This window comes from Lissotriton vulgaris, chromosome 2_1 (genome assembly GCF_964263255.1).
Source record: "Lissotriton vulgaris chromosome 2_1, aLisVul1.2, whole genome shotgun sequence".
NCBI classification, from domain to species: domain Eukaryota; kingdom Metazoa; phylum Chordata; class Amphibia; order Caudata; family Salamandridae; genus Lissotriton; species Lissotriton vulgaris.
Genome location: NC_141687.1, coordinates 18,412,731 through 18,436,767, shown reverse-complemented (window position 1 = coordinate 18,436,767; position 24,037 = coordinate 18,412,731). Strand labels below are relative to the sequence as shown.

Here is a 24,037-nt window from a genome sequence, read left to right as displayed (position 1 = left end):
GTATACCTCGTTGGAGCTGCAGCAACCGAACTCCTGTGCACCGCGTCGACTTGCTGTTGCAAAGGCTTGTTGGCTTCCTTCCTTCCTTCAGACTCCCAGTAGCCCCCACCTCCAGCATCTCCTGTGACCATGATCTTCGTCCTCACCGCATCACTTGCACATTTTTGGTGAGCTGCTCGAGGTCCTCTTGCGACTCCAGTGCCTCCGGCTTGTGGGTCTGTTATGGCTGCCTTTTTGCTAGCTCTTTGGAGAAGGAGAATGATGGAGAGTGACTCCAGCCTATCCACCCCCATAGCATAGGGATTAGGCCGATAGACAGGGACCCTATCTTACATATATTAGGGCATTTTCGTACTATTTTCCTTAGAGTAAGGCTTATGAATTTAAGTTAGGGGATAGATATATAAGTATTAGTCATGATTCGCTCATTTGCTAACATGCCGGGCTATTTTCCATGGAGCTATGCATATTGTGGGCTCCGTAGGCCTTAAACGAGACAGACTCCATTTTGCTTTCTGCCCGGTAGCTCGAGAAGGCTTTCTAGGTGAAGTGTAATGTTTTAGTTTCAAGCTGTTGTTCGCTTGGAGAGAACCGGTTCAGGCTGACCCTTATCGAAGGAATGTATTTTTCTCCACTCCGAAGACACAACTTCAGGCCGGCCGGCTGGGAAAGTGTCCTTGGTACGGGGAGGTACAAGAATTTGGTGGGCGGCAGGTTACTGGCCGTGAATTTCCATGAAGGAACGGGCTTTGATATTAGCGAAGGTGTTAGTCAGTTTGTCAGTTAGTCCGTAGGCGGCATCTAGCCGTTAGCATCTCTGCCATTATTCATTTTCATGGTGGAAAGTCGCCATCTTTGAAGTCGGAGAAAGATTTAAGACCGAAACTCTCTGAGAAAGACTGAACGAGAAGTAGCGCGGAGCGCACTGATACAGAGAGAGAGAGAGACGGTAGCTAATAATCAGCAAGGTTCCGGTGTCCTGAGGGGAAGCAGACGAGGTTGAGCCTAGCGGTGCAGACGTGTACTTGTGACGGCTGAGGGTGACTGCAAGGCGAGCCAGGATACAGAGACGAGAAGGGAACCTAGATGACTGCCGAGTCCAGACTTCCCACTAACAAGGTGATATCTGTCTACCTTAACTAGGATGTGCACTCTAATCTTTACCTTTTTCTTGCTAAAGTTATGCGGCATAGTAATGTGATTTGTGTCAATTGTTAATAAATACCCTAATTCATATAGAATTATTGTGTACCTGGTGCTTATGTTCAATCTTGGTAAACTGCACTTCTAGTCAAAAGCTGTTTGGGTGAACGGATGAGAAATCCCGATCAGGTAAATGGTGATTGAATAAAGAGGGAGTGAGTGGACCTTTGATGCCAAGGGCAGGGAGTACACTATCCAATCTGGAACTATATTCAAAGTTATTATTGTAGTTTTATTCCGAGTAGGTAACTGAGATATTATCCTGATAACTGTTCATAGGAATGTGGTCGTCGTTGATATGCGGCGTTAGTGAGAGCACTGGGGGGATTACCAGTGTGTATACCCACTGGATTGTGGCTTGAATAAGTGAGAACACTAGGAGGTTGAACTAGTGTGTAGTTTCGCAGGATTGCGAACAGTTTGGAAAAGGGAGCATTGGGTTCTGCAGGCCCATGTGTAGACACACCGGATTGTGTGTCAGATCTGCCCTAGGGTAGAACGGTCTGGGTCGGGGTGGCCGCGAGACCAACTGATGTGAATAAGATATTGTAGAAAATCCGTATAGACATATATTGTCATTCCCCATCCTTAGGTGCGACCTGTATATTTGTCTGTATATCTACTCATTGTGAATACGATCTGAGGAGGGAAGGTGAGTACGTTTTGGCTGGGTCACAGGGGCCCCTGGGGGCTGATCCCATCTAAACAGAAAATCCAGCCATTACATCTGGCGTCACGAACTGTTTACGAAGCCTGTGTGCATTGTGTTGTTTTAATTTCGCTGGTTTGCGCTCGGCTTGTACGTATAAAATTTTGTTTATAATTGTGTATATAATTTTTTGCGTGTCATTATGTTTGCGAAAAAATCATCGTCGGTTTTCAAATTACCGATTCAGATTCCCGGCTGGGAGTCTACGCCTTACGAGGCTTTGGCCCGTGAGTGGGCTGATTCTACTGGTTTGAGTGAAAATTGGTCTTCATGCTTGGAGCAGGCGGAGCCTGCCGATGTGGTGTCGTGCCTACAGAAAGCGCCAGTAGTGAAGGGTGATGAGCTTCCTATTTTAGGACGCAGAGGGTGGATTGTTCTTAATGCATACAGAATATTGCATGAGAGGTTTGTTCAACTACAGAAACAGTTTAAAGATTCGGAAGGACAGTGTGTTGAGTTGCAAAATGCGCATACTTTGTTGCGTTGTCAAAATAAATTGCTTGCCGACAAACTTGAAACATATCAGACCATTGCCGAAAGAGCTGCGGTCCGTATTGCACGATACAAATATAAACATCGTCGCGGACGTGTGTCTTCCCGCAAAGTGCGTATGGTTGTAGCAAAAGCTGGAATGGATTGGAACCCCGATGAGTGGGACGGTAATATCTGGGATTCTCATACTTCTGACTCCTCGGCAGAGGAGGGTGACAAGCGCGAGTCTTCTCGCTCCGGACGTGATTGTAAATCTGCTTCATGTATTGATTCAACTCCCGATTGTGACCGTGCTCGTTCTTCCCGTGCGGATGACGTAGCTTGCCCTGATTGTGCTGTTAAATCTAAGATGCGGGCTTCCTCGGAAGCTCTTCCCGCAGTTTCCGCTCATCCGATTTTTCGACGAAAATTACAACAGGCCCCTGGTAATCCGGGTGGTATACCTCTTGATTGTATTGAAGATTTTACTCAGCAGGAGGTTAGTGACATTCTGCAACGATTTCGACAACGGCCTGGTGAGGCCTTGCTTACCTGGATGGTGCGTCTTTATGAGCTTGGCGCTGCCGGTATTATGCTCGATGCTGTTGATTGCTTACGTTTTTGTTCTTTGAGTTCTGATTCTACGATTCAGGATCATTTTCGGAATTATAATGGTGCTGGTCAAATTTCTTTGCTCCAGCTTGCGTCTGACGGCTGTAATCATAAATATCCAACTGAATCTGATTGGCCTACTGATGAAAAACCGTGGTACACTCTGCGCGATGCGTCGCAACGTTTAAAAGAGGAAGTCATGAAAACGTGTATCTTCCTTAGTACTGCTGACAAGTTATTGGATGGTCTTTTAACATCTTCTGTGCGTAATCGCATTATCCGTTCTTCTCCTGTTGCTTACAAGCAGGTCATGATGACATTATTGATTAACCAAACTGGCAATCCTTTGTCTGTTGTGCTTGAGTCTGTTCGTCAGCTTGGTGAGCTGGGTGAATGGTTTAAACCTGAAAGACAATCTCGACCTGAGGGTCGTACTGGTGGGGACTATAAGTTCTCTAGACGTGACATGTTTCTTGCTCTCATTGCTGATGGTGTCAAAAGGGAAGACATTGATGGCGAGCCTAATAATCGCTTATGGGACATGTTTCGTAAGCGTGGTTTGGATCGAAAGGAGGGTGCCCGTCGTGTGCGAAAGAATGAGTATGATCGTGGTTCGGATGACAGTGGTGATGAGAGATGACGTGTGAATTCTGATCGCCGTGATGATCGGCGCTATGAACGTGATGGATCCCCTCGTCGTCATGATGGGAGGGGGAGAGAGGATGATCGTGAGAGGGGAAGAGATGATCGTGTTTCTAGCAGACGACGAGATGCAAGGAGTTATTCCCCTGACGTAAGAAAAAGGGAGGATCGTAACAGGCTCCCTGACCGCAACTCACAACTTTTTGAACCTGACACTAATCCGTTTCGTACTGGAGACGAATATGAACAAGACATTCTACTACCAAAGAAAACTGAGAACATTTACCCTGATTTGTCTTGGTTGACAGAACGCAGGAAAAATGACTAGGAAATAGGTCAAGCTCCGGTACGCAAGTGGGCCCACAGAGATTACAGACCCTATGTAGATATTGAGATTTTTTGGAAACATCGTAATATCCAAAGGGCCCGAGCGTTGGTTGATACTGGGGCGGAGGCCACTTTAATTCATGGTAAGTCGAGAAAATTTAATGGACAGTCTTTTACAATTACCGGTCTGGGTGGTAAAGAGACACCCGCAGTTCAAACTGCACTCGAAATTAAAATTGGTAGAATTCCTCGTAGAGAATACTCTGTGTTGGTTGTGCCACTTTTGGAATACATTATTGGAATTGACATTTTGAAAGGTATGACTTTGCATCTGGATGATGGGTACTATCAATTTGGTACACGACAGTACATTTCGACCAGACCCGTACGGGTTGGCCGTTTACGCATGCCACCTATTAAAATACCTTTAGCAACGAAAGTGATTTCACAAAAGCAATATCGCATCCCAGGTGGTCATGAAGAAATTACCGCTACGATTCAGGATTTGGTTGACGCAGGAGTCATTACTCCGGTCACATCTGCTTGGAATAATCCCGTTTGGCCCGTGCGCAAAAGTGACAACTCTTGGCGCATGACTGTTGATTATCGAGAATTAAATAAACATACACCTAAATTGACTGTTGCTGTGCCTGACATTGTTACACTGATTCAGAGAATTCAAAAGCATCCAGGTACATGGTATGCTTCTATTGATATTGCTAATGCGTTCTTTTCAATACCAATTGCCCCCGAATGTCAGGAACAGTTCAGTTTTACATGGAATGGACGTCAAATGACGTTCCGGAGTCTTCCTCAAGGCTATGTACATAGTCCTACAATCTGTCACCGGCTGGTGGCGGAGCATTTGTCTGAAGTATCCACGAATCCACAAGTTCAGATTTGTCATTATATTGACGACATTTTGATTCAAGGTGAAACGCAAGACCAGGTACAGTCCCATTTAGATCAAATCATTGACTGTTTGCGAGCGAAAGGCTGGGAAATTAATCCTGACAAATTACAAACTCCATCCCAAGCTGTTAAATTTCTAGGAATTAATTGGCATGAGGGTCACAGAGAGGTGATTCCACAGGTTAAACGAAAAATACTTGATTTTGCTGTTCCCAGAAACAGGAAAGAAGCGCAATGCTTTATTGGATTGTTTGGATTTTGGCGTCAGCATATTCCTCATTTGAGTCAAATCTTGGCTCCACTGTATCGAGTCACTCGTAAAAAGAATGCGTTTGAATGGGGTGAACCTCAACAGACTGCTTTTAATTTGGCTAAAGAAGCTATTCAGTATGCTTTGGATCTGTGGCCTGTGAGTGAAGGTGATGTGGATTTGAATGTGTCCGTGGAAGGCCTGTATGCCAATTGGAGTTTGTGGCAAATGCAGGGCAGACAAAAAGTGCCATTAGGTTTCTGGACCAAAAAGTTACCAGAGGCTGGTGAGCGTTACTCACCTTTTGAAAAACAGTTGCTTGCTTGTTATTGGGCTCTGGTGGATACCGAGCAATTGACCCTAGGCCATGCTGTGATTTTGAGGCCTGAAATTCCTATTATGCAGTGGGTTTTGAGTTCACCAAAGTCCCATCGAATTGGACATGCTCAGGAGGCTAGTGTGATTAAATGGAAATGGTACATTCAGGACAGGGCACGTGTGGGTCCGAAAGGTGTGGCGGTTTTACATGAGCGAGTGGCGCAGGCGCCCTCCAATGAGGCTGAAAGTGAGTGTTCGGTTCCCGTAGTGCAGGAGTCTCCCGTGAGGTGGGGTAAATCATTTGATGATCTGTCCGCGGAGGATAGAAAACATGTGTGGTTTATGGATGGTTCTGCGAAGTTCATTGGTGACAAAAGACATTGGAAAGCTGTCTCTTTTAATCCGATTACAAAGAAATTGTTAAGCACAACTGGAGACGGTAAGAGTAGTCAATATGCTGAACTCTATGCAGTTTACCAAGTATTGAAACAGGAACTACCTGGCACATGTCATATTTTCACTGATTCCTGGTCCACTGCAAATGGACTAGCGGTGTGGCTGCCAACATGGCATTCTCATAATTGGGAATTGCATTCCAAGGAGCTGTGGGGCAAAGAGCTATGGCAAGAAATTTGGGAATTGCTCCCGCAGAGTACTGTAACAATCTTTCACGTGGATGCTCATACTCCAATTGACTCCCTTGACAAATTTTTTCATAATATTGCAGATGAACAGTCTAAAATTTCTGAGGCAGTGGTTGACATGCAAGATTCTGATTTGGCGGGATTGGCGAAGTGGGCCCATCAGAAAGCAGGACATTTTGGAGAGAAAGCCACTAGCAGGTGGGCTGCCGATAGAGGAATTCATATTCCCTTTTCTTTAATTAAAAATGTCATTCTACATTGTCCCATTTGCCAACATTCTAGGAAAAAAGAGGTGCCTCAGATTGTTCGAGGCCACTTACATCGAGGTAAATTGCCCGCCCAAATTTGGCAGATTGATTATATTGGTCCGCTCCCTATGAGCAGAAATTGTCAATACATTTGCACAGTGGTTGATACTTATAGTGGCCTTTTGGTCGCTTTCCCTTGCAAGAACGCTACCCAAGTGAATACTATTAAAACCCTGGAGTTAATCACTCTGTACTATGGTGTCCCATTCCAGATTCAATCAGACAATGCATCCCACTTTCGTGGAAGATTGGTGCAGGAATTCTGTACGGAAAATAATATTGATTGGGTGTTTCATATTCCATATTATCCACAAGCTTCAGGACTGATTGAGAGAATGAATGGCTTGTTGAAAGAACAGTTGCGCAAGTTGACTGATGACCGTTACAGCCAGTGGAGAGATGTCCTACTTCAAGCTTTGTTAATTTTAAATAATCGTCCTTTGTTACATGCTGAATCTCCTTTGATGCGTTTATTTCCTCCACATGTTGATGCAAAACCAAATTCTATAGCAAATACTGTAATGTATTGGGAAATTACCCCCGGTGCTTTGGCTCCATGTAGAGCGACCCCAGGTTCCGCAGGCCTCGACCTGCATGCTTTAAATGATGCAACATTTCCCGGAAAAGATCGAATCATTGTTGAAACTGGCATTGGTGTCTGTATACCTGCCGGTAGTTTTGGATTAATTGCCCCTAGATCTGGCCTGGCCCTGAAAGGTGTACAAGTACTCGGAGGAGTAATTGACAGTGATTATCAGGGAGAGATTAAGGTTCTCCTGCTTAATAGCAGTGAGACGGATTTGTTCATCAAAAAGTCTGACCGTGTTGCTCAGTTATTGATTATGCCTGTCTTCAGTGGTGAGAACAAAAAAGGCCCTGCCCCAACGTTGCTAACTGTGCGAGGACAAAAAGGCTTTGGATCGTCTGATCTTCCTGGAGCTAAAATATGGGTGCAATCGCCTAAAAATCCCCCTGAACAGGCTGATATTATTGCGACCGGTCCTGACAACACCGTTTTGGTGATGAAGCCAGGGAAAGATGGCTGGGAAGCTGTCCCAGCTGATAAATGTTACTTACGAGAATGATTAAGGCCTGTATTTGTATTCTTTCAGATCATTCTTTGGATTGCTGCTGCAGGATGTGTCGGCGTTGGACTCCTTTTGGCTTGCTACGCCGGGAGAGGAGAGGATCCACCGACGTCGGTTGATGGGATAATAAGAGCCCCGCGGTCTGCGTGGGATAGATCTTCCAATTTCTGGATCACACTCGCAAGGCGGGTGACGAACTCTCCGCATTTTTGCCTTACCCCCATGAAGAGTGTTACTGACATTTTAGCGACCTGTTTGGTAGCTGTCCCTGCATCCACTGAAACTCTTCATCATATCTTTAATGTATCTAATGCCCGACCTAATGTTATTCTGGGTGATTTCGCGGCCCATGAATTCTGTCCCTCATGTACTCTTATTCCAGACCTTGATGTCCCTATTAATTCCAGAATTACTACTTTTAATATTACCCCTGGAGACCTTTGCTTCATTATGACCTGTAACCCTAAAGCTATTACTGAGTGTTTGCGGTTGAAACTCCAAGCCGCTACTACCTTTTCATTTCATCAACGTTTGTTATGTTTGAAGAGACTTCCTAATTCATGTCTTTCAGTTACAAATAACATGACATGTAAACGTTTATTAGTAGCCACTAGCCATTATCGTTCAATGCTATTGCCAGCTGGATGGCTCTTTTCCTGTGGGAATTCATCTTGGCCCTATATTCCTGCGAATATTTCTGGTGGCCCGTGTGCCATCACTAGATTAAGTTTGCTAATGTTTTCCTCACATCCTACTTCACATTCCCGTATTGTACGTGATTCAATGTCATTGCATGAAGATTGTGATTCCTCTGTTCATCTCTATTCTAGATCAGAATATCTTGGTTTAGCTTTTTCTATTATTGGAGTGCCAGCATTGGCCGTTTATAATGCCAAAACAATCGGCAAAATGGCCTGCTGGATGGTCAAGTCCATTAACCAAACATCTACTGTTTTATCTGATTTATTATTAGATTCCCAAGGTGAACGTAGAGCTATTTTGCAGAATCGCGCCGCTATCGATTACTTATTGTTGAAACATGGACATGAATGTTCTGATTTTGAAGGTCTATGCTGTTTTAATTTGTCTGACCATTCTAAAGATATCCAGTCCCACATTAACAAACTCCACGACTTGACTGCAGAAATTAGAGAACATATAGATCAGGGTTTCTTTGACTGGCTTTTTAATTGGCTCCCGTACATGCATTTCATACGACAAATTTTAGGGGGGGTTATTGTTACTATTTGTATCCTAATAGCTATTTGTTGCTTTATTCAGTGTATCCCTTCCCTGCTACAATTTTTTAGACTTAGTAAGGGTCGTAGATCAGTTAATTTTGTTTCATATTATTCGTCTACTGACGTTAGCTCCATTTAGTTTGTGGTTAATAGACTGGAGTCAAGGGGTGTAATGTTATGGCTGCCTTTTTGCTAGCTCTTTGGAGAAGGAGAATGATGGTGACTCCAGCCTATCCACCCCCATAGCATAGGGATTAGGCCGATAGACAGGGACCCTATCTTACATATATTAGGGCATTTTCGTACTATTTTCCTTAGAGTAAGGCTTATGAATTTAAGTTAGGGGATAGATATATAAGTATTAGTCATGATTCGCTCATTTGCTAACATGCCGGGCAATTTTCCATGGAGCTATGCATATTGTGGGCTCCGTAGGCCTTAAACGAGACAGACTCCATTTTGCTTTCTGCCCGGTAGCTCGAGAAGGCTTTCTAGGTGAAGTGTAATGTTTTAGTTTCAAGCTGTTGTTCGCTTGGAGAGAACCGGTTCAGGCTGACCCTTATCGAAGGAATGTATTTTTCTCCACTCCGAAGACACAACTTCAGGCCGGCCGGCTGGGAAAGTGTCCTTGGTACGGGGAGGTACAAGAATTTGGTGGGCGGCAGGTTACTGGCCGTGAATTTCCATGAAGGAACGGGCTTTGATATTAGCGAAGGTGTTAGTCAGTTTGTCAGTTAGTCCGTAGGCGGCATCTAGCCGTTAGCATCTCTGCCATTATTCATTTTCATGGTGGACAAGTCGCCATCTTTGAAGTCGGAGAAAGATTTAAGACCGAAACTCTCTGAGAAAGACTGAACGAGAAGTAGCGCGGAGCGCACTGATACAGAGAGAGAGAGAGACGGTAGCTAATAATCAGCAAGGTTCCGGTGTCCTGAGGGGAAGCAGACGAGGTTGAGCCTAGCGGTGCAGACGTGTACTTGTGACGGCTGAGGGTGACTGCAAGGCGAGCCAGGATACAGAGACGAGAAGGGAACCTAGATGACTGCCGAGTCCAGACTTCCCACTAACAAGGTGATATCTGTCTACCTTAACTAGGATGTGCACTCTAATCTTTACCTTTTTCTTGCTAAAGTTATGCGGCATAGTAATGTGATTTGTGTCAATTGTTAATAAATACCCTAATTCATATAGAATTATTGTGTACCTGGTGCTTATGTTCAATCTTGGTAAACTGCACTTCTAGTCAAAAGCTGTTTGGGTGAACGGATGAGAAATCCCGATCAGGTAAATGGTGATTGAATAAAGAGGGAGTGAGTGGACCTTTGATGCCAAGGGCAGGGAGTACACTATCCAATCTGGAACTATATTCAAAGTTATTATTGTAGTTTTATTCCGAGTAGGTAACTGAGATATTATCCTGATAACTGTTCATAGGAATGTGGTCGTCGTTGATATGCGGCGTTAGTGAGAGCACTGGGGGGGATTACCAGTGTGTATACCCACTGGATTGTGGCTTGAATAAGTGAGAACACTAGGAGGTTGAACTAGTGTGTAGTTTCACAGGATTGCGAACAGTTTGGAAAAGGGAGCATTGGGTTCTGCAGGCCCATGTGTAGACACACCGGATTGTGTGTCAGATCTGCCCTAGGGTAGAACGGTCTGGGTCGGGGTGGCCGCGAGACCAACTGATGTGAATAAGATATTGTAGAAAATCCGTATAGACATATATTGTCATTCCCCATCCTTAGGTGCGACCTGTATATTTGTCTGTATATCTACTCATTGTGAATACGATCTGAGGAGGGAAGGTGAGTACGTTTTGGCTGGGTCACAGGGGCCCCTGGGGGCTGATCCCATCTAAACAGAAAATCCAGCCATTACAGGGTCCTGTTGAGTCTTTTGTTTCTTCTGGGCTCCTCTGATTGCTTGGGCCTGCCCTGACTTCCCTGCTTGTGGTGAGTCACCTGGACCTTGCTAGTCCTGACAGTGCACCTTCTTTACTTTCCACGGTGTTTGCAGTTGCCAAGGCTTGTTGGTGCTCCCAGCGAACACCGACGCCTCAATTCTCGACATCCGACGTGGGACAGCTCGTGAACAGCTCCGAGTCTTCCACAGCGTCGCCTGGTCCTCACAGCTAAAGCTCCAAGGTCACCATCAGCTCTCCTGCAACACCCACCTTCAGTGGGCATGCGTCTTCTGTGCCTTCTGGTCCCTTCTGAGTGGCATAGACTCTGTCCCCTCTGCTTGCAGGTTCTTCTCACCTTGAATCCACCTTTGGGTTCCACCGGACACTTTCTCCTTCTCCAGCAGCGGCATCTTCCTGAAGTCATCCATTGAGCTCGACTGAGGTTTCCGACAGTACTTTACACCTATGCACCCCGCTCCTCTGGCGTAGGTATCCTGGTTCCTGGGGTATCCACAGGTGGGTGGCTCTCCAACCTTTTGTCTTCCACAGGGTATCTTCAGGGTCCACTGGGAAGGGTCCTTCTTTAAAATTGCAACAGCTACTTACCTGTTGACTTGTATTGAGCAGGTTGTCGTGTTCCCACTCTGCACACGGCCTCTGTGGGTTCCTGGTTACTTACCTTGGGTGGTTCCTTGGGTCCCCAACACTTCCACGTCTTCTGGGTATAGTTTTGACTTGAGTCGTAGCTCGCATACCACTATTTTAGTTATGGTTTGGTCGCAGCCTGGTGACCACTGTGTATTGTGTGCTACTTACCTGCTTGTATTGCAACATGAACCCATTGCCACCCCCACTCTAGTCCCTCCTCCTTTGTCTCTTGCAAACCCCTACAGCTGCACCAATGAGTGCACCTGGTACATACCAATGCTCCACATGCACAGTCCTGTAAACCCAGCCATGTACACGGTTACATTCATTTGTAGGAAGGTTTGTGCAAAATAAATCCCACATGTCAGAAAACCCAGAAAGAAGACTGACATCAAATGACAGTTCTCAAGAAGTAAAATCAGAAAAGCCCCAAAACAGTCTGGGCACCAGCAGCCCCAGAGCCATGGCTCTGGTCGCAGTGTCTGACTGGTCAAGAGTGGAGTGGAGTTTAGCAATGGTTTGCTACTTCCCCTCTGGCAGCAAAATGAACTATAGAGAGTGATAACATCTGGACGTCACTTTCCATACCCCAGGCTCGTATACCAAAAAACTGGACCTGCATTTGTACTGTTGCTTGAGTGAGAGGAAGTGAAGGCCTCATAGGTGCTCAGGCCTCATAGGTGCTCAGGCCTCATAGGTGCTCAGGCCTCATAGGTACCAAAGTATCAAATGTGCTCAGGCCTCATAGGTGCTCAGGCCTCATAGGTACCAAAGTATCAAATGTGCTCAGGCCTCATAGGTGCTCAGGCCTCATAGGTGCTCAGGCCTCATAGGTACCAAAGTATCAAATGTGCTCAGGCCTCATAGGTGCTCAGGCCTCATAGGTAGCCATAGGTACTCAGCCGTCATAGGTGCTCGGGTGCCATAGGAACTCAGGCGTCATAGGTGCTCAGGCGTCATAAGTAGCCATAGGTACTGAGTCGTCATAGGTGCTGGGGTGTCATAAAAACTCGGGTGTCATAGGAACTCGGGTGTCATAGGAACTCGGGTGTCATAGGTGCTCAAGCCTCATATGTGCTCAGGTGTCATAGGTGCTCTGGCGTCATAGGTATTCATGGGTACTTAGTCATCACATGTCTTCAGGTGTAACAGTCGCTCAGGTGTCACAGATTTTCAGATTTCATAGGTATTCAAAGGTACTCAGACACCAGATGCACTCAGGCATCACAGGTACTCAGACGTCATAGGTACTCGGGCACTCAAAGGATCTCATAGGTGCTCAGGCATCATACGTACTAATAGATACTCATGCACCATTGGTGCTCAGGCGTCATAGGTACACAGGTGTGATTGGTGCTCAGGTGTCATAAGTACACAGCCGTCATAGGTACTCGGCATCATAAGTGCTCAAGCGTCATAGGTACAAAGGCATGGAGTAAGTGATGATGCATGAGGCATAATGAATGCAGCTGTATACATGACTAGCCACATAATCCCCCATTTTGGACATCTTAGGATAAAGCATGGACAGGTACTTTCAATGGTAGGGAAGAAGCGGTGTTATGACTGCCGGAAATGGCAGAAGGAGTCTGTTCCCTACTGCTTGTTGAATACATTTGAGTATTTAAGTGCCCTATTCCTATGAGCTAACACCTAAATGATGATTCATATTCCATTATAAACACTGAATGGGCTCTTTTCAATGTGACATTTTTAAACATGAAAAGGGAAAATTACTAATTCAGCTCCGGGGATGGGGTCCGCGGAGCCTAATAAGGCTGGGGGAGGGGGCATGCCCCCTCCTCCTCCCTTTATAATGTAATGCAGTCCTAGGGCCAATTCTGGGGGATTGGGCCCCGGGGCCTATTCTGGGGGATGGGGTTCCAGGGCCAATATTGACAAATAGGGTCCCGGTGCCAATTCTGGGGGATGGGGTCCCGGGGCCAATTAAGGAATGTGAAGGGGGCTGCATACTCCCTCCCCTTAATATATATTTTGCCCCAGGGGATGGGGTCCCTGGGACCAAACCTATACTGTGCACACCAAAGCTGTGCGCGGTGTGGGGTTAGGCTGCTTGGCGTTTGGCCACAGGGCCCTGCGGCAGACCAAGCCCTATTGGCATCGCCCCGCTGCACATGGCCAAAGGCGGTATGCAGTGTGGGGCTGGCTGCCTGCGGGGAGTTGGAAGCTGAGCCTGGCTGTTAGACCCTGCGGCTAAACCCAAGCCACAAAAGACCAAAGGGGTTGACTGCTTCCAGGTGGCTGCCTGTAGAGAGTTGGAAGCAACAGATGGCCGTGCTCAGCGTGGGGTTGGCTGCTTGTGGGGAGTTGGGAAATAGGAGGGGGCTGCAGGGGTTGGCCACAGGGTTGTGCTTGGCGAGTAATTAGCTTTACATATGGAAATATAATATTTCTTTACATTTGAAAAAATCTAGAAATTCACTGAAAAAACCTAAAGGTTAAAGTAACATAGTTAGGTGTGTTTAAGAGATATGTTTTTGGTTTAAAAAAAGGTAAAAATTCACTGAAAAAAAAGAAAAGTTAAAGTAAGGTCATAGTTAGGTGAATATGTCAGCAACAACATTTACGTTGTGAATGCAAAAAAAACAGAAATTCACCAGTTATAGTTAGTTAGCAGAGCTAACTGTAACTTGCGTCCCGCCATGCACTGCTTACGACGTCACATGACATCCCTCATGACATGCTAAATGACATAATTTATGACATCACATCTACAGCCCCCTGGGGTGTTGAGAGCATGTGTTATGTGCCACATTGACCCTGTACCATACACTTCACAAGCAGCGTAGTTCGCATTAACAATCAAACACAGATATATTGGAAACCCTCATTTGCATACGGTGTTCAATCCGTACACAAATGTTAAAGACAAGTTTCTCAAGATACTGAACGTCTGTTCCAAAATGAGTGCCCTGCTACGGACAGATATTATCTGTATCGAACCCGTTACAGTCACAAAAACCGACATGGAGAAAGAAATTGATATGAATGGAAAAGTTGGCACTGTACACAGTGTTTACTCTATGGAGAGAGTTGACTCTGTACCACACTGTAAAACTTCTGAGTCAAACGTATCTACTAAGAACAGTGCACACTCTATGCAACACTTGACAAAAAAGACACTATTGCCTTAAAATAACCAAAGTCGGAAGGTGCTGACGATCATACTGCCATCAGCCTTCATACTGTGGTGACAGCTTCACGGACAGCCCATCTTCTGAAGCAAAAGATGCTCACGTACATAGGTTAGTACCTGGTGCACACAGTCTCGTATGTTATGTAGAACCTGTCACGCCGAAACGATGCTGTCCAATAACTCAAGGCTGCTTACAATTCCTAGTAGCTACTATGCACAATCTTTGCCTGTTAGAAACTTTTACTACAGAACCAAAAACTTCTGAGGAAAATGCTGAACACGAGTCGCCAACTGGCACCTACACAGAGAGTCTGTTCAATACAAATATTTATGACATGTTCAAAACCTCTACACACACATAATGCATCAGGAGCACATGTGTTTTATAAACACTTACACCCATTAGTAGGACACAGGGTGTAAAAAAGTTGGTAGAGAAGCAACATGGTAGTTATCCTCCACTATGTAAACAATAACACAAACTAACCCACTCTTTGGATGATGTCATCAGTGATGTCATTTGAGAGATCATCATTGATGCCATAAATGACGTCATAGAACATGTCATGATGAATGTAATATGTGAAGTCATAAGCAGTGCATGGCAAGGGTGCAAGTTAAAGACAGATCTTTATTTACACCTGTTTTTTGTGTGAAAAACAAACAAAATATATTTATATCTGTGTGTGTGTGTGTGTTACTATGGTAAGATGAAAGAAGACGTCCACCACAGATCCCTGCTGTAGATTCACACGTCTATTGAACAATGACCCAGCACCACTCTTCTTTAAGGCTACTGGGGTGGGAAGGTGCTGTCTATAAAGCATTAATACACAACTATAGAGAGAGAGCCTAAGGGGATGTTCAAGGACCTGCAATGCTACAACCCCCAAAAAGTACAGTTAAATACACAAAATGTAGCAGTGGGTCACACAAAAGGTAGGGACTAACTACGTGTCTGGAAACAAAAGCTACACAACATATGTAAGTGTTATCACAAATGGGTACTCCTTCTTTGTAAGAAAAATACCCATCAGTTGTCGATCGATACCGCCCTGTTCATCATCTGGGATCCTTCTCAACCAGAAGGTAAGGGTTGTTTTCTACCCTCTGTGGACAGTAGCTTTAGCAAATAACTACTGCTTGATTTGTAAGGTCGACACGTTTCTGTAGACTATGTGGATCGCAAAGGGTATCCTGCTGCTTCATCAGGACCATTGTTACTACTACTCTAAGTGTTAGTGAAGAAATAAAACAGATTTTTTTCACCTGGGTATTGTGTGTGTCATCATTCTCCAGGCTCTTTTGAAGCTTGGCACACAACTGTTTGTTTAAATTGAAACTATATGTCCATCGTAAGCTCCACATACGTGCATCACTCTGTTTGGAGTTACATCCAAAGAGGATTGGAACGTTTTTGAAAAATAGAGAGAATGAGCTTTTTTCTGTGAATGTTAAAAACAACTTAAAATATGTGCCACTTTTACATGCCAAAATACCAGCATAACATAATTACGATTGAAATTTTAAAGCTACCCATTTACGGTTTACATAAACACCTCGCACGAATATTGCTCGATTCAGAGTTACAGTAAACGAGGAGTGTTATGTTCGATTAAGAGGTAATTGGTCTGCACCAGTGAATATTAAACTCTTCAAATCAGCCCCTCTTCACGCTGAGAATATCAAGGTTATGTAATTAAGATCAAACATTACAATGTCTAACACTGATAACAATTGGTACGCTGTCTTGGTGCCGTGAGTAGTGCTATGATAACAGTGCAACTGGTTGGTCATATTAATCCCCTTCTCTATGACATTCTTGCCCTCTAGAGCGGTGCTCCATTGACCTGCGCTGTGGCCAGGTGAGGTGGAGTTTTTCTCTCCTGCCGAGTAGGTAAGTGAGAGCTTATACTCTACCCATCAGAGAGTATCTGTGCAATCTTTGGATGCACCAGAGAATAAAATAGTTTATCTCAAGCTAAATTACTTTATGAATTTTAACCAAACTTATAATATTGTTTGGTTGTCTGTCTTTCTACGTGTTTGTTTGTGTGTTTCCTGATCATCTATCGCTCTGGGGACTTCAAAAGAGCAGGAGAATGAGGACATACACAATACCCAGGTGAAAAAAAATCTGTTTTATTTCTTCACTAACACTTAGAGAAGTAGTAACAATGGTCCTGATGAAGCAGCAGGATACCCTTTGCGATCCACATAGTCTGCCGAAACATGTCGACCTTCCAAATCAAGCAGTAGGTATTTGCTAAAGCTACTGTTGTGTTGCTCTTTTTATTGATTTGGGAATAAAGAGGTGTCTCATTAAAGTGTTCTTTTTTCCTCTTCACTATCCAATTTTATGTCACACTCAGCACTTTTTCACTTCACCACTCTTATACTCTGCTCTACAGTTGTCACGTTACACCACGGTATATCAGACGTCACACTGGGCCTCATTGGTTAGATCGGTTGTTTCCATCTTTCCTGTCCACAGTGGGTAGAAAACAACCCTCACCTTCTGGTTGAGAAGGATCCCAGATGATGAACAGGGCGGTATCGATCGACAACTGATGGGTATTTTTCTTACAAAGAAGGAGTACCCATTTGTGATAGCACTTACATATGTTGTGTAGCTTTTGTTTCCAGACACGTAGTTAGTCCATACCTTTTGTGTGACCCACTGCTACATTTTGTGTATTTAGCTGTCGATAAAGCCTCTAAAGAAGCTCCCCCCTTCTCCCCCGTCCTCCATGGCACCAAGAAGAGTTCAACCTCCACTCATCTATTGAACGCATTATTATAAGATGGAATCAGAAGATGAAGAATGTAAAAAACACAGGGGACTTTAGCAGAAACAGCAAAGGACTCACAAGAAGTAATGTCCACTCACAGGAGAAAAGATACTCAAAAGAGCCTTCGGAGGACCTCAGCATTGGTAGTGACTGTTCTTCAGTCTGAGGCGCAGTGGGAGGCTCTTCCAAAGATGGAGGGAGCAGCGTTGCTCCTTGTGACCTCTTTGCCAGCTAGGCCAGCTCAAAATCTGGAAGCTGGAGCAGTGCCGGCAAGCTACATCTAAGTAGCCTGGCAGTGGCATACACTGCCAGTATTTAGGAGAGAAACGTAAGCCCAAGGTGTAATAACCCACTGAATATGCAGAAAGCTTCCAGCAGAATCCTTCTTTGTCATGAAGAAAGTGTGAGGACAGTCTAGTCTCAGAACATATTCAAGTCTACAGAGCCAGCACACCACCCCCACTGCTCTTTTCTACGCAGAAAGCAGCCACTGAATACTAGGTTCAGGCAGGCCTAGATAGAGTTTGCTTCCATGCTCCCAATGCGCCGGAGCACCAGCGCTAACCACTGGTGTTTCAGGCAGGCCTAGATAGAGTTTGCTTCCAATGTGCCGGAGCACCGGCGCTAACCCAGGAGATTGCAGCTACCCTCTGTGCTAGTGTGGGGGTGAGGGGGAGGGAGACACTTTTTATTCTCATGAGCAGCCAGGGCAGCCCCTGCCTGTCTTGGTCACTACAGAGTGGTGTGCAACTGAGTGTGTATCTTGCTGTGATGACTGGGTGTGTGGGACGCCTGTCATTCTATAACAGTCTCTTTGATAATGACAGAAAAAAACTGTCCTATTTATTATTCTGACACCAACTGTGCCCATATCTTATGAATGTCTATGTGTTTGACAAAACAATACATTTATACAAAAAAAAGAAAATGAATGGTTACTGAGTAGTAATTGGCTCTGATGTTCAATAGCTTGTAAACCTCAGTTTCTATCCTAAGGATCCTCTTGTAGGACCTAGATATATGCCCTGGCAGGGTTTTCTCTTCTTTTTCACTACAGTGGGAACGCCAGCCACTCACCATGCACTCACCAGAGCTCGGTCCCTCTTACTGTACCTCACTCTGCATCAGTCTCTATGATCCTTGTAGTGGGGCAACCCTCCCACAGTCGAACGATCATTCTGCCATAAAGTATTTGCCTTTTAAAGATTTCTGGGCTATTGCCCCTTTTAGAAGCCACCCAAAGCACTTTAGCATCTCAGTCCCCTTGCTCAGTGCCTCCCGCCCTTCGCCTATTAGCCTTCAATACAATTCCTGGTCTTCTTCAAATTCTGGATCCTCACCCCGGAAGCACTGGTAGAACTTATCACAGCGGATCTGGTTCCGGATCAGGAGGCTGTAGGATGTCAGGGGGGTTTCAAATCCCATGTGCAGGATCTGGCTCCAAAGACCAAACTCCAGGTGCATCAAAGAAGTCAGCTGATGCGTGGCCCTCTTCCGAAGCCAGCTTGAAGGCGGGCCCCTGCAATTGGAAAGTAGATGACAGTCAACGTGTTACTCAGTCGAAGCCCTCTTGACAACTGCGTACAACCTATCATAGCATGCAGACATATATGATCACAGCATATGGAGTTCAAGGACATCCCGCAGGCTGCATTGCTAGGCCATGACCCAAAGTCGCCGACTCCATCTTACACATCTCAGTGGAGTCAACGCTCCGGCAGAATCCACTGCATCCAGAGCTCCTATGTCATATTAACCACCCCCCTACACCGTCCACTGCAGCCAGAGCTCCTATGTCATAGTAACCACCTCCCCTACATCATCCACTGCAGCCAGAGCTCCTATGTCATAGTAACCACCTCCCCTACACCATCCACTGCAGCCAGAGCTCCTATGTCATAGTAACCACCTCCCCTACATCATCCACTGCAGCCAGAGCTCCTATGTCATAGTAACCACCTCCCCTACACCGTCCACTGCAGCCAGAGCTCCTATGTCATAGTAACCACCTCCCCTACATCATCCACTGCAGCCAGAGCTCCTATGTCATAGTAACCACCTCCCCTACACCGTCCACTGCAGCCAGAGCTCCTATAAAATAGTAACCACCTCCAGTACACCGTCCACTGCAGCCAGAGCTCCTATGTCATAATAACCACCTCACTCTACACCATCCACTGCAGCCAGAGCTCCCCTACACCATCCACTGCAGCCAGAGCTCCTGTGTCATACTAACCACATCCCCTACACCGTCCACTGCAGCCAGAGCTCCCCTACACCATCCACTGCAGCCAGAGCTCCTGTGTCATACTAACCACATCCCCTACACCGTCCACTGCAGCCAGAGCTCCTATGTCATAGTAACCACCTCCCCTACACCGTCCACTGCAGCCAGAGCTCCTATGTCATAGTAACCACCTCCCCTACACCGTCCACTGCAGCCAGAGCTCCTATGTCATAATAACCACCTCACTCTACACCATCCACTGCAGCCAGAGCTCCCCTACACCATCCACTGCAGCCAGAGCTCCTGTGTCATACTAACCACATCCCCTACACCGTCCACTGCAGCCAGAGCTCCTATGTCATAGTAACCACCTCCCCTACACCGTCCACTGCAGCCAGAGCTCCTATGTCATAGTAACCACCTCACTCTACATCGTCCACTGCAGCCAGAGCTCCTATGTCATAGTAACCACCTCCCCTACACCGTCCACTGCAGCCAGAGCTCCTATGTCATAGTAACCACCTCCCCTACACCGTCCACTGCAGCCAGAGCTCCTATGTCATAATAACCACCTCACTTTACACCATCCACTGCAGCCAGAGCTCCCCTACACCATCCACTGCAGCCAGAGCTCCTGTGTCATACTAACCACATCCCCTACACCGTCCACTGCAGCCAGAGCTCCTATGTCATAGTAACCACCTCCCCTACACCGTCCACTGCAGACAGAGCTCCTATGTCATAGTAACCACCTCACTCTACACCGTCCACTGCAGCCAGAGCTCCTATGTCGTAGTAACCACCTCCCCTACACCGTCCACTGCGGCCAGAGCTCCTATGTCATAGTAACCACCTCCCCTACACCATCCACTGCAGCCAGAGCTCCTATGTCTTAGAACCCACTTCCCCTACACCACCTCCCCTACACCGTCCACTGCGGCCAGAGCTCCTATGTCATAGTGACCGCCTCCCCTACACCACCCACTGCGGCCAGAGCTCCTATGTCATAGTAACCACCTCCCTTACACCATCCACTGCAGCCAGAGCTCCTATGTCATAGTAACCACCTCCCCTACACCATCCACTGCAGCTAGAGATCCTAGGTCATAGTAACCACCTCCCCTACACCATCCACTGCAGCCAGAGCTCCTATGTCATAGTAACCACCTCCCCTACACCGTCCACTGCAGCCAGAGCTCCTATGTCATAGTAACCACCTCCCCTAACCCGCCCACTGCAGCCAGAGCTCCTATGTCATAGTGACCACCTCCCCTACACCGTCCACTGCAGCCAGAGCTCCTATGTTATAGTAACCACCTCCCCTACACCATCCACTGCAGCCAGAGCTCCTATGTCATAGTAACCACCTCCCTTAACCCGCCCACTGCAGCCAGAGCTCCTATGTCATAGGGACCACCTCCCCTACACCCTCCACTGCAGCCAGAGCTCCTATGTCATAGTAACCACCTCCCCTACACCGTCCACTGCAGCCAGAGCTCCTATGTCATAGTAACCACCTCCCCTACACCATCCACTGCAGCCAGAGCTCCTATGTCATAGTAACGACCTCCCCTACACTATCCACTGCAGCCAGAGCTCCTATGTCATAGTAACCACCTCCCCTACACCATCCACTGCAGCCAGAGCTCCTATGTCATAGTAACCACCTCCCCTACATCATCCACTGCAGCCAGAGCTCCTATGTCATAGTAACCACCTCCCCTAACCTACCCACTGCAGCCAGAGCTCCTATGTAATAGTAACCACCTCCCCTACACCATCCACTGCAGCCAGAGCTCCTATGTCATAGTAACCACCTCCCCTACACCATCCACTGCAGCCAGAGCTCCTATGTCATAATAAACACCTCCCCTACACCACCTCCCCTACACCATCCACTTCAGCCAGAGCTCCTATGTCATGGTAAACACCTCCCCTACACCATCCACTGCAGCCAGAGCTCCTATGCCATAGTAACCACCTCCCCTACACCGTCCACTGCAGCCAGAGCTCCGATGTCATAGTAACCACCTCCCCTACACCGTCCACTGCAGCCAGAGCTCCTATGTCATAGTAACCACCTCCCCTACACCATCCGCTGCAGCCAGAGCTCCCATGTCATAGTAACCACCTCCCCTACACCGTCCACTGCAGCCAGAGCTCCTACATCATAGTAACCACCTCCCCTACACCATCCACTGCAGCCAGAGCTCCTATGTCATAGTAACCACCTTCCCTAACCCGCCCACTGCAGCTAGAGCTCCTATGTCATAGTAACCACCTCTACTACACCACCCACTGCAGCCAGAGCTCCTATGTCATAGTAACCACCTCCCCTACACCATCCACTGCAGCCAGAGCTCCTGTCATAGTAACCACCTCCCCTACACCATCCACTGCAGCCAGAGCTCCTATGTCATAGTAACCAACTCCCCTACACCATCCATTGCAGCCAGAGCTCCTATGTCATAGTAACCACCTCCCCTACACCATCCACTGCAGCCAGAGCTCCCATGTCATAGTAACCACCTCCCCTACGCCATCCACTGCAGCCAGAGCTCCTATGTCATAGTAACCACCTCCCCTACACCGTCCACTGCAGCCATACTCCGATGTCATAGTAACCACCTCCCCTACACCGTCCACTGCAGCCAGAGCTCCTATGTCATAGTAACCACCTCCCCTACACCATCCACTGCAGCCAGAGCTCCTATGTCATAATAAACACCTCCCCTACACCACCTCCCCTACACCATCCACTGCAGCCAGAGCTCCTGTCATAGTAACCACCTCCCCTACACCATCCACTGCAGCCAGAGCTCCTATGTCATAGTAACCACCTCCCCTACACCATCCACTGCAGCCAGAGCTCCTATGTCATAGTAACCACCTCCCCTACACCATCCACTGCAGCCAGAGCTCCTATGTCATAATAAAAACCTCCCCTACACCACCTCCCCTACACCATCCACTTCAGCCAGAGCTCCTATGTCATAGTAAACACCTCCCCTACACCATCCACTGCAGCCAGAGCTCCTATGCCATAGTAACCACCTCCCCTACACCGTCCACTGCAGCCAGAGCTCCAATGTCATAGTAACCACCTCCCCTACACCGTCCACTGCAGCCAGAGCTCCTATGTCATAGTAACCACCTCCCCTACACCGTCCACTGCAGCCAGAGCTCCTATGTCATAGTAACCACCTCCCCTACACCATCCGCTGCAGCCAGAGCTCCCATGTCATAGTAACCACCTCCCCTACACCGTCCACTGCAGCCAGAGCTCCTACATCATAGTAACCACCTCCCCTACACCATCCACTGCAGCCAGAGCTCCTATGTCATAGTAACCACCTCCCCTAACCCGCCCACTGCAGCCAGAGCTCCTATGTCATAGTAACGACCTCTACTACACCACCCACTGCAGCCAGAGCTCCTATGTCATAGTAACCACCTCCCCTACACCATCCACTGCAGCCAGAGCTCCTATGTCATAGTAACCACCTCCCCTACACCATCCACTGCAGCCAGAGCTCCTATGTCATAGTAACCACCTCCCCTACACCATCCACTGCAGCCAGAGCTCCTATGTCATAGTAACCACCTCCCCTACACCGTCCACTGCAGCCAGAGCTCCTATGTCATAGTAACCACCTCCCCTACACCATCCACTGCAGCCAGAGCTCCTATGTCATAATAAACACCTCCCCTACACCACCTCCCCTACACCATCCACTGCAGCCAGAGCTCCTGTCATAGTAACCATCTCCCCTACACCATCCACTGCAGCCAGAGCTCCTATGTCATAGTAACCACCTCCCCTACACCATCCACTGCAGCCAGAGCTCCTATGTCTTAGTAACCACCTCCCCTACACCATCCACTGCAGCCAGAGCTCCTATGTCATAATAAACACCTCCCCTACACCACCTCCCCTACACAATCCACTTCAGCCAGAGCTCCTGTCATAGTAAACACCTCCCCTACACCATCCACTGCAGCCAGAGCTCCTATGCCATAGTAACCACCTCCTCTACACCATCCGCTGCAGCCAGAGCTCCCATGTCATAGTAACCACCTCCCCTACACCATCCACTGCAGCCAGAGCTCCTACATCATAGTAACCACCTCCCCTACACCATCCACTGCAGGCAGAGCTCCTATGTCATAGTAACCACCTCCCCTACACCATCCACTGCAGCCAAAGCTCCTATGTCATAGTAACCACCTCCCCTACACCATCCACTGCAGCCAGAGCTCCTATGTCATAGTAACCACCTCCCCTAACCCGCCCACTGCAGCCAGAGCTCCTATGTCATAGTAACCACCTCCCCTACACCATCCACTGCAGCCAGAGCTCCTATGTCATAGTAACCACCTCCCCTACACCATCCACTGCAGCCAGAGCTCCCATGTCATAGTAACCACCTCCCCTAACCAGCCCACTGCAGCCAGAGCTCCTATGCCATAGTAACCACCTCCCCTACACCGTCCACTGCAGCCAGAGCTCCGATGTCATAGTAACCACCTCCCCTACACCGTCCACTGCAGCCAGAGCTCCTATGACATAGTAACCACCTCC

General features: G+C 47.2%; 1 protein-coding gene across 2 annotated transcripts in view; it reads right to left on the bottom strand.

Annotated features, from left to right (window-relative positions):
• STK11IP (serine/threonine kinase 11 interacting protein) overlaps positions 1 to 24,037 on the bottom strand; it is a 367,631-nt gene that overhangs the window by 19,742 nt on the left and 323,852 nt on the right. For both annotated transcript variants that reach the window (XR_015308314.1, XM_086954340.1), the window contains exon 22: positions 18,569 to 18,747. Coding sequence is in view for 1 of the 2 variants with exons in the window: in XM_086954340.1 (XP_086810466.1) it covers positions 18,569 to 18,747 (179 nt within the window). In the remaining variant the exon portion in view is untranslated. The remainder of the gene's footprint in view (positions 1 to 18,568; positions 18,748 to 24,037) is intronic.